The sequence below is a fragment of the Cicer arietinum genome, chromosome 1, assembly GCF_000331145.2.
Source record: "Cicer arietinum cultivar CDC Frontier isolate Library 1 chromosome 1, Cicar.CDCFrontier_v2.0, whole genome shotgun sequence".
NCBI classification, from domain to species: domain Eukaryota; kingdom Viridiplantae; phylum Streptophyta; class Magnoliopsida; order Fabales; family Fabaceae; genus Cicer; species Cicer arietinum.
In genome coordinates this window covers 46,394,893-46,405,494 of record NC_021160.2, presented here as the reverse complement: position 1 = coordinate 46,405,494, position 10,602 = coordinate 46,394,893, and the positions used below count along the sequence as shown (strand labels likewise).

The window sequence follows — 10,602 nt, the reverse complement described above, 5'->3', positions numbered from 1 at the left end:
ACACATTTTCTAATAACCGTTTTTGAGTAAACTAAGTTTTCAACTCAACAAGAACAAATCATGGCATTGATGGCAGCAACAGCAAGCTCAGCAACTGTTGTTAAACAATCTCCTTTCCTTGGACAAAGGAAAGGTGCCAGTGCCAATCCTCTTAGAGATGTTGTCTCCATGGGAACTTCTAAATTCACCATGGTAATTCTCAACAACCTTTTTTTATTTATATTTCATGTTAACACCAATGACACAATTCTGCTGAATTTATCATGAAACCAAACATAGCAATAATCTATCTTTTTCCATTTTTTTTGAAAAACTATCCTAAAAGCTTGATTTTGTAGGGAAATGAATTGTGGTATGGACCAGACAGAGTGAAATATTTAGGACCCTTTTCAGCTCAGACACCTTCATACTTAACTGGAGAATTCCCAGGAGATTATGGATGGGACACTGCTGGTTTATCTGCTGATCCTGAAGCATTTGCCAAGAACAGGGCTCTTGAGGTTAGTTTTCATGCTTAATAAAATGATTTTTTTGTCATTCCATTGTTATGAAACTGAATGTTTGAACATAAAGGTGATCCATGGAAGATGGGCAATGCTAGGAGCACTAGGTTGCATAACACCAGAAGTGTTAGAAAAATGGGTGAGAGTTGACTTCAAAGAACCAGTTTGGTTCAAAGCAGGATCCCAGATATTCACAGAAGGTGGACTTGACTATCTAGGAAACCCAAACCTTGTACATGCACAAAGCATTTTAGCAGTACTAGGTTTCCAAGTTGTTCTGATGGGACTTGTGGAAGGTTTCAGAATCAATGGTCTACCTGGTGTTGGTGAAGGTAACAATCTTTACCCTGGTGGGCAATACTTTGATCCACTTGGTCTTGCTGATGATCCTGTCACATTTGCTGAACTTAAGGTTAAGGAAATTAAGAATGGAAGGTTGGCTATGTTTTCTATGTTTGGTTTCTTTGTTCAAGCTATTGTTACTGGGAAAGGTCCTTTGGAGAATCTTTTGGATCATATTGATAATCCTGTTGCTAATAATGCTTGGGTTTATGCTACCAAGTTTGTGCCTGGTTCTTAAACATTATCACATTCATGTATCTTTATCATTCAATTTTAATTTCTGTGAATTATGTATGAGACATGGAAATTATTATGTGTAGATTATGAATATCTTAATAATAATATTGTTGTATTAGTTTACTTGTTGTTGGATTAGACATGAAAGTTGATGTATTTGATCTAAAGTTAAGATGAAATACATCAATTGAAAACTTAACCAAATAACGAAAGAAAATTCCAGATAATGGTTCAATTGTTTTAAATCGGCTAATTCAGATGAAACCAAGATCAATCCAGTCAAATAATAGAACTATAGACAAGGTCAATTTACTGTTCAATTGGTTTGACTATCCAATCCAGTTTGATATTTAAAACGACAAACAAAACTAAGGTATCCATTCCCATAGTCTAGAGCGTATAAAGCACACTTTTTATATTTTGTAACATAATCAAGTCTTCATATACTCAAAATCACTGTTACATAACATGATTTGATATGGATCACAGATAAGAAAAAAATGACACAACTTCCACTATCAATTGAATGTTATTAATATATTCCTTACAGTGAAGATAAGAACGCTCAATTAATACCCTTAGGCAATGTTTTACATTACATCAGCATTAAGTAACAACAGAATGTACATGGCAAAAAAAAAAAAAACTAAACTACTCAATACAACTATGCAAACCTATAAAGTCTACAACTATACACACAATTTCCACCATGTAATAACAAAATTGGTAGATTTACATTTTTTTTTCCCTCAAACAAAACGTTCCCTCAAAATCATTTTCACATTTTTTGCTTGATCCTTCACCTTTTTATACACTTTATATGATTTGGCAAAGAGAACATTTTTGTGATGTTATAGTGCTCTAGAACTCAATTTCCCCCACCATTTTCGCCGATTTCTATCCATTTCCGAATGCCCTAATTTCAGTCTCGCTTTTGTCTCCCGTAACCTAGTTTTGTATTCTTTTTTCCACCCTTCGAACCTATGTTTGAGATTGTGAAGTTCCTCAATGGAATTCGTATTTGCGGATTGTCCTGTCGTTTTAACTTCGACCAAAGCTCTTGCGTTGTTGTCGAATGTCTGTCTACGCTGCTCGAACTCCTTCATTAGATTGTTCAAAGAACCGTTGCCCTCTCTCCCTGCTCTGGCTTCAGCAAGACTACCAGAATACTTGAATGGCGTGCCGCAACCGGGTGTTCGAGGCGTTCGAGATCCCATCGACATTGTGTCCTCAGAATCATAACCTAAAGGCGATGCTGTAATATCATGTCTTACAGGTTGACCAGTGGCATTCTCAGATGCAAGGCTGGTTCTAGCAGCAGCAAGACTCATCTGCACATTTAAATTGCAATCAGAATCTTCCATAGAATTTTAGGTTTCAATCGCTTACGGTTTACAAATAGGCTTATTATGGTAAAAACTATGTTGCACCAACACTTCGGATTACAGGTATGTCTGGAATCTGACACGTGTAGTTTCCGACACTGATACATGTGGTTACATTCAATCGCTTCCATTTTCTTAAATTATTACTTGTGTCTACGTGTCAGTGTCAAAGGTTTATGAAATCATTAGCGCCGTCCATTACAATAACATTAAAGAGTATGTAAAAAATTGAGGACTTAAATGAGTTGAGAACATACTTGCAAAGATGACATTTGTCTTTGCCACATTTCCTCCATTGTTTTCATCTTTGTCTCATATTCAATCCACCTTTTCTCAAATTGTTTTAGCTGTTCCCTCAACTCCGCATTTTCCTCTTCTTTTTGCTCTATAGTTGCTTCGGCCTTGACAACCCGCCTTTGGAGTTCTGCTAAAGCCGAGGGTAGATTTGGGACCCGATCTTTGGATGCGTCCTGTTAAAGCAAAAAGAAGAAAAAGATAAGACATTTATCCCATTGAGCCAATATCTAAATTAAAACTGAGGAAATAGATTTGAATTTATTGCACTTTTTTCCAAGTTAAAAGCATGCATGGTAAAGTACCTTGACTTCCGGTATCTTCGAACGTGATCTTCGCCTAGATTTTGCATTCTCGGGATGCTTTTTAAACTTATTCAAGCTACTATAATGCATTCTAACCAACCACCCGCGAATTACTACATCAAACAAAATGAATATTAAGAAAATCATGTCGCGACCGTACCAACTGTAAACTTTACAAAAACAGAACACACTAACCAGATTGTAGTATTATGATAGCCTGTATCTCTTCAATATTTTCAGTAGAAATAGTTATAGAAGACTTCACCATAACTCCGTATTTACTTCTCGCAATTTCTCCACGAACAACTACAATATAATCAAAATAGCAATTCAGATATATCCATACAAACTACAAGCGAGGTTAAGAACAATCCCGTCCAATGAAAATCTGAATACTTGAGTTACCAGTTTAGGTGAATAAAATTCTTAAATAAAATACTTGAGTTATGTTTTAAATAAGTCCTCTTATATTTTAAAATAGTAGAAGCAAAAAAGCACCAATGTTCTTTTTAGTTTAATATTAATTATGTTTGTGTAAGATATCTTGAAAAATATGCACACAAAAAATAAGAAAAACTAATATTGACATTGAGGCATTACATGATTGTAAAGTTGTCACTGCATTCTTAAGTTTATTGTATTGACTGCGAGCTTGATGACCACGAACGCATTTTTGAACCCCGAGTACTCCCTGCAAAACTTGTTTTCTCTTATCCTCCAATGCACCAACCTACAGAGTCAACCAAAGCACAAGATAAGGGCGTCAGAGAAACCATTCTATGAATTGACAAAAAAACCCAGCTAAAACAAGACTATTAAAGTCAATATAAAATAACTAATTAATAGTTCAGAACCAAAATAGTCATTTGGTGAAGAAAATAGTTAGTAACTTTCTACACATCAACTTTTAGGTCTGTTAGAATATTAGAAAATATCTTATAATATCTATTATATTATATTAGAGTATCTTGAGTTATTTCCTAGGATCAATTTATATTCATAGAAATATCTTAGAATATCTCTTATTATTATTATGATTTATTCTTGATTTAGGATTGAGTCTATGTTTCTCTATAAACAGAGATTAGTATTTAGTCTTTTGTAATCAAGTAACTATTAAGCTATTATCAATAATATTTAAACCCTTATTATTTTCTCTCCTCCTTTTCTCTAAAATCCCACAACTTCAATAAGGTCAAATCAACTGTGACAATAGTGTTAAGTGGATTGGATAAACACAAAGCCAAAAACCATCAATACATAAAACCAACAAATATTTTAGGCTGGTTCATTACTCTTAGAATTTGGTAAATTTGGTATATTTGGATGTTAAAGTATAGGTTAATGTGGACTTGAATACGGATGGTTTATAGCTTAATGAATCTAATTACCAGCCTAATCATGACCATGACTCTTTGCGCGTTAAAACATGAAGCTACTCAGACATACCTGCCCTGTTCGAAGATACAGTTTGGTGAAGCCAACTTGGTACATCTCAGGAGGGATATTAAATTGTTGCAAAACCGCAACTGAGACGCTCAATGGATCTTGAGACGTGTTGGCCTCGTAGAGCAAAAATTCGTACCTAAAAATATAAGCAAAGAATGCATATATCAAACTATTACTCAAAGATAATCCAAAAATATAGTTGGTTTCTCCACTACCTTCTGGCAAACTCTTGATGTGTCATTCGAGTAGGATATCCGGCCCTCGAAATCCTAACAACCTCCAAAACCCCACAACACTTGAGCTGTTGGAGAACAAGCTCTTCATCATATATGCCCGGAAGTTGCTTGGCATTCGGCTTTATACATCGAATAAAGTGGGGTGTCGTGCTCTCCAGCTGATTCATCAACTTGAATAATTGACCCTAATAGAAAGAGAGACGTCAGCTCTAAACCTTAAATCCTAAACCATTTCGCTTATTTCTCATATCATCCACAATCATAAACCACAAATCAACAATGTGAAAATCATTTCATTGAAAATATTAAAAGATGTAGAACAAGGCCAAGTAATGCTACAAGAATACTCACCTTGAACTTTGTGCCAACACTCTGCTTTTGTGAATCAAGAGCACCTAAGTGAGGGGAATTTGATTGCTTCTGAGACTGGTTAAGCGTCTTGGTAAACGAACGTAGCAGTTCACAACTACACGATGACAGTAGTTGAATGGAATCAGATGGCATTGGATCTCTGTTCTTTTCTAGAAAGCCATTTGTATCGTACATAACCTGAATGATGACAGGATTAGAATGATCAGAAACATAAGTACAAAGTTAACTTCCACATTCCGCATACCACATAAAGTCTTAGGAAAAACAAAATTTGAAAGTAGAAAACTATCAAAGGTGCCTAAGAAAATAATCCCAGCCAAAACTTTTTATCGTAAATGTTCGATTTTACACTGAGAGTATATGAAAATTAAACTCAAGTATATTTAATAGCAACTAAATGGAAGGATCAATTTGACTTTAAAAAAACAACCAAATAAACTTTAAAAAGCTCATTAAATACTGAGCAGATACTAACCTCTCCTGCATAATGACTAACACTGAAACCCCTTCCCCATTCCCCTTTAAAGCAAGAATTAGACTGCAGGTGCTGCCTCAGTTTGTTGGCAAGTGTTAGATCAGTGGCCCTCGGGAAATTCGATTCCTCGTCCAACAGAGACAGTAGCCCAAGAGGCTTCTGCACATTTACAATGGTCCATAATGAGTACACCAAGTCACAGAATAATTTTAATGCCAGCATCAATATTGAGACCAGAACAAAATATTTTTGAAAAATAACTTGCTTTGCAAAATTACATATTTTTCCAAAAATGGGACCCTGGTTCCAAAGAAAAGATACCCTGGTAATTCGAAGCTCATTGGGAAGGAAAGTAAGGTCTGGCCAAGGAGTGTTTCAACCAGGGTTCGAACTCAAGTACTCCTGATCGGTTCAACATTCACTAAAGCTCATTAACCACTTGGTTAATACGAGCTCCAATATGAGACCAGGACATGAGATTTTAAAAAAATAATAATTTGTGTTGCAAAAGTTATGTATTGTCCCAAAAACTCACCCACCGGCCCAATTACAAGCTCAGACAAAAAAATAGAAAGCTTAAACCATATAATTACCTTCTCATAGAGATCCAAACACTCTTGATTGTCCTCGAAATCAACTTTGGTCCAATCAACACCATCTATTTCGTAGTCCTGAAAAAAGATATGTAAGGTGTGTTGTTGCTGTAATGCATATCAAGCTTATTCAAGAATGGATAGCATGTGATATGAATGTCACTGACCTGCTGCTCCAGTTTAAAAAGATGCCGATTGAAATGTTGTTGAAGCCTCTCATTAGCATAATTTATGCAAAACTGTTCAAAGCTGTTTTTCTACAATAGAAAAACGAAAAAAAGTTATCATAGCACGTATCGATAGTCTAAAAAACGAACAATAAGCACATTAATAGAAATTGCAAACCTGGAATGACTCGAATCCGTAAATATCAAGGATACTTATGGATCTCCCTGTACGTCGTTTACCAACTTCAAGTGACTTGTTAACTTGTTCTAAAAGCCAGTCAAACAAATTGGCATAGATGAATTTTGCTAATGCATCTCTTGCATCAATTGCCTAAATATGGAATAAAAAGATTAGACTTAATAATAGTAATAGTATAATACAACTATGAGCTGTAAGGTCCGTTTGTTACGTATTAAAAAATAAGTGATTTTTGCTTTCAATCATTTAGAGATTATATCTTAGATATTTTATGAAAGGCAGAATCAAATTTATGTTTTTTTACTGTGATGAAAATCACTTTAAGAAAAAATAAAAAATAACTTTTGTGATAAGCTGCTTAAAACATCTTCTCATTTTAAGCAGTTTTTTCAGAATCTCATTTTCATAAAAAGTTGGAACAACAGAGGATCAACTCCTAAAAGTGATTTTTTATTAGAAAAGTTGTAACAAACGGCTCTAACTGAATTGTTCAAGTAATAAACGGACCTGCCGCAATGTCAATGTTTTGGTGATAGTATCCTTGCCAGCTTGAATTTTATGCGTAGATAATACTGTCATTAGTTCCTGAGAACTGCAACCCATCAGCAACGCAGCACTGGTTACAGCTGCCAAAAGAAAATACAAATAAAAATCACTCTTAAGATGTAACAGAAATTTTCATAATGTACCATTTAAAATCATTATGCGTAAATTATGAATTCTACCTTCATCGTTCACCACTTCAATATGATTTTCATTATCATTTTCAAGGAATGATATATTTCCCAGCCATAATATCGCAGTGAGCAACTTAAAGACCCACTCTTGATCCTCTATGCACATTTGAACGACATCCAATGCTTTCTGGGGGGAAATATTGATGCCAAAAGGAGAGAAAAACCGTAACATGAGATCGTAGGACGCCAAAAAGATACTTGAAGTTGTTGTTTAACAAATCAATGAACTGTTAAATAATATACCTTCAGCTTATGAAACTTTTTAGCATCGTCAACACCGTCAATTGTCATGCAATTGCTCTGATTAAGATATTTATATTCGCTGGCGGCTCTAAGATTTAGTCTCTCTACACATGAAAAGAATATGATATTGTGAATAATAATGTTTACAAGCTCAATTAAGCTGATGAAGAAATCAAAAGGTAAATGTAAATTATGCCATCTCGTGTAGACATCGGCATCAATGAATTTCCATGTAGAAAGTGTTTGTTTAAAATTAGTAAATAAAATTAAACAGCAAAGGTGATGTACAAACGAACATCAAAAGCTGATCTTCACCAATTATATTCGGATGTGGGAGGATCCAAATCAAAAGTCATATTTCAAAGGATTATCTCAAAGATGAGTGCTATCGATTGTAGATCGCGGAAAATGATGGTTTGTTCAAATTCCACTACACAACAGTGCTGTAGCGCGTTGTAGTCACTATTTGACAATATGTTGTACAAAATAGTGTATCATAAAACAATAGTCATGTGTTCAAATTCTGCTATGCTACAGCGTCTATTTATCAATAATATTGAGACCTTAAAGATGATACAGAAATATGAGTATGACAACTAATTGATAGGTTGTGAAGAAAACAAACCTTTAAGATCAGGTGAAGATCCAGCGCAAAGTTGATAAAATACATGATATGACCTCTCGCCATCAGCCAGTTGAACAACTCTTGACTGCCGACATAAGACACAACAATGTAAGAAGCAGAGACAAATAAATATTCAGTTTCACACATGTTCAAAAAAGAATCACAAATTATTACCTTTTCTAATAGAACTGTTTATGTTAGCATATCGGGAATCGACATACGAGAAACACAAAGCCATTAGCATAAGTCATGTCAGTAGAATTAAAAAAGAAAATGGATATCACAAAAGAATAAACTTTATGAAACATATTTCACTTGAACATGCTTACACGTTTGAATTTTAGCCCCACACATTTTCCCTGTCGCGCTGAAATGAATTTCGATCAACTTCCCCTGCACCAGATTAAAAATGTAAATCAATTAAACTGCTTAGCCATTAGATACCATCATCCACAAAATTCTACACAGCTTTCAAAAAATTAAAAAGGAAGATTAAAATTGCAGTCTTTTATGAACACATTTGATAGAAAACCTATCAAGCTGTAATAATAAAGCAACAACAATAGCAAGTTTCACCGTAACGAAAAAGAAACAAAAACTCACAAATCTGCTAGAGTTGTCATTCCTAGACGTTTTTGCATTGCCAAAAGCTTCTAGTACAACATTTGTCTGAAGAACTTCATTTTCTATCCCACAACTGCCACCACCAAGAGCAGCTAAGTATTGCATCGCAATTTTTGCTGTCTCCGTTTTCCCAGATCCACTCTCGCCACTGTAAACACATTTTTTAACAGTGATTATTTAGTATACAATTACAAGTAACTATATCTTCTTATTTTAACAAAAAGGTAATGCTATCGATTTCAGAAACATATAATACATGGCATGCACAAAAAAAGAGCCTTTTAATGTACTGAGTTCTGACCTTATGATAATGGATTGATTTACTTCCTCTGCAATGAACAACACGTAAACAGAAAACCTTTATAAATATATCATATATCATACAACTACCTTCTAAAGATTTCAAAGGAGGAAAAGAAAGGAGAATTTCATTTACCTCCTATCATCTCATTATAAGCCGCATCTACCATGGCATAAACGTGAGGACTATCGAGAGATTTCTTCCTATAAGCGGAGACATATTCGTTTCCGTAAATCTCTACATCTTTGAAGGGATTGAGTGCAATTAAAATTGGCCCTGCTTTACTCTGCATACAGAATGCACAAGCAGCATATATGAGAATACATAGATAATCACCCAATTCCTGAAAAACAAGCTGTAGCGGCGGACAACATACGTAAATCAAATCTTGAGAATATCTAAACTGAAGATTGTGAAGAACCGAGGGTTCGTTCAAATAGCTGAGCTGTATAAGATCATCCACACCCTCTAAAATATCGGGGTTAGCTGGTAAAAGCTCTGTCCGTGCCACGTTCATAACCTGCAGCAACAAATCATCGACACAAATAGCATGTCATCTTGCATATTCAACAAGAAATACTATCTTACAATACAAAGACGCAAATTTTTTAGAAGTTTACATTTCCATTTGAGAGTGAAACAGATGCTTGCTCTCCCGAAGTTGACTGTATCCTTCCGAGTCCCCACTTTCCTCTTGGTTGCCTACACCAAACATGAAGTTTCTGTGGAAAAACCAAAAACCCAAAGAAAATTTTAACAGAAACACACATGCCACCAACCTCTCAACTTGAATCTATTCCAATAGTTAATAGACAAAACACTGAACCGGATTACCAGCCGATAAATAACAAGGTATATTGATATCTTTAAAACTTAAATTAAAAACAACCTTGCATCAATTTTAATCATTTAAGGCAAATGTGAAGCAGTGTCCTAAAAGCAGTAGTTAAGGAATTAAAAGATTTTTTATTTATTCAAAAGTGTGGCTCTTTAAGTAATTAAATAAATATTACACTGAATCCTGCTATGGTTTTTTCAGTAAACCCTTAATCTATAATTAACATGTGTAGAGTGTATTTTTATTTGCAATTCTAAAAGGGTAATGCTGCAGTATCACAAACATTTTTTTTTCTAACACCACCTTTCCATATTTTACTCAAGCTAATTGCTTTCATCCATTCCAAACTAAATATCATCATTCAAGAACTTTGAAAATATAATAATAATAATAATAATAATAATAATAATAATAATAATAATAATAATAAAAATAATAATAAAAATAATAATAATGATACAAAAAAAGAAACAGATTAACACTAAGAACCGCAGTTAAAACTTCAACTTAACTAACCATTGCAAGTTGCAAAATCATGTACCAACAAATGAAAATTTTCAACAAGCACCACAAAAACTTCAAGTCCTTAGTTACCTTTTTGATGAAATAAGAAACATTATCATCCTCCAATACCGGAGAAGAAGGAGGAACAACAGAAGCAACAGAAGCTTCAGAAT

General features: G+C 34.4%; 2 protein-coding genes across 3 annotated transcripts in view; one reads left to right on the top strand and one right to left on the bottom strand.

The window, feature by feature from the left end:
• Nucleotides 1-1,205, top strand: LOC101499819 (chlorophyll a-b binding protein 13, chloroplastic). The gene is made up of 3 exons (XM_004487600.3): nucleotides 1-192; nucleotides 339-500; nucleotides 574-1,205. The coding sequence occupies exons 1-3, from the start codon at nucleotides 61-63 to the stop codon at nucleotides 1,081-1,083; spliced, it is 804 nt and encodes a 267-aa protein (XP_004487657.1). The 5' UTR covers nucleotides 1-60; the 3' UTR covers nucleotides 1,084-1,205.
• Nucleotides 1,206-1,572: 367 nt separating this feature from the next.
• LOC101500144 (myosin-2) overlaps nucleotides 1,573-10,602 on the bottom strand; it is a 10,234-nt gene continuing 1,204 nt past the window's right edge. Inside the window, exons 1-24 of one of the 2 annotated variants that reach the window (XM_004487601.4) lie at nucleotides 10,520-10,602; nucleotides 9,708-9,809; nucleotides 9,464-9,607; nucleotides 9,223-9,373; nucleotides 9,088-9,115; nucleotides 8,766-8,934; nucleotides 8,492-8,555; nucleotides 8,337-8,350; nucleotides 8,163-8,247; nucleotides 7,538-7,641; nucleotides 7,283-7,421; nucleotides 7,065-7,183; nucleotides 6,537-6,689; nucleotides 6,359-6,448; nucleotides 6,192-6,269; nucleotides 5,599-5,757; nucleotides 5,103-5,300; nucleotides 4,731-4,936; nucleotides 4,516-4,651; nucleotides 3,667-3,796; nucleotides 3,262-3,372; nucleotides 3,067-3,179; nucleotides 2,725-2,937; nucleotides 1,573-2,413 (exon numbers count right to left, since the gene is read on the bottom strand). The exon at nucleotides 10,520-10,602 is cut by the window's right edge and continues 1,204 nt beyond it. In XM_004487601.4, coding sequence (XP_004487658.1) covers nucleotides 1,934-2,413; nucleotides 2,725-2,937; nucleotides 3,067-3,179; nucleotides 3,262-3,372; nucleotides 3,667-3,796; nucleotides 4,516-4,651; nucleotides 4,731-4,936; nucleotides 5,103-5,300; nucleotides 5,599-5,757; nucleotides 6,192-6,269; nucleotides 6,359-6,448; nucleotides 6,537-6,689; nucleotides 7,065-7,183; nucleotides 7,283-7,421; nucleotides 7,538-7,641; nucleotides 8,163-8,247; nucleotides 8,337-8,350; nucleotides 8,492-8,555; nucleotides 8,766-8,934; nucleotides 9,088-9,115; nucleotides 9,223-9,373; nucleotides 9,464-9,607; nucleotides 9,708-9,809; nucleotides 10,520-10,602 — 3,269 coding nt within the window. In that variant the 3' untranslated portion in view covers nucleotides 1,573-1,933. The remainder of the gene's footprint in view (nucleotides 2,414-2,724; nucleotides 2,938-3,066; nucleotides 3,180-3,261; nucleotides 3,373-3,666; nucleotides 3,797-4,515; nucleotides 4,652-4,730; nucleotides 4,937-5,102; nucleotides 5,301-5,598; nucleotides 5,758-6,191; nucleotides 6,270-6,358; nucleotides 6,449-6,536; nucleotides 6,690-7,064; nucleotides 7,184-7,282; nucleotides 7,422-7,537; nucleotides 7,642-8,162; nucleotides 8,248-8,336; nucleotides 8,351-8,491; nucleotides 8,556-8,765; nucleotides 8,935-9,087; nucleotides 9,116-9,222; nucleotides 9,374-9,463; nucleotides 9,608-9,707; nucleotides 9,810-10,519) is intronic. The other variant, XM_073365429.1, reaches the window with a different exon arrangement.

Coding starts and splice junctions, on each gene's coding strand:
- LOC101499819 (XM_004487600.3), top strand. CDS start 61: ATGGCATTGATGGCAGCAACAGCAAGCTCAGCAACTGTTGTTAAACAA. Junction 193..338: donor GAACTTCTAAATTCACCATG/GTAATTCTCAAC, acceptor TTGATTTTGTAG/GGAAATGAATTGTGGTATGG. Junction 501..573: donor CCAAGAACAGGGCTCTTGAG/GTTAGTTTTCAT, acceptor TTGAACATAAAG/GTGATCCATGGAAGATGGGC.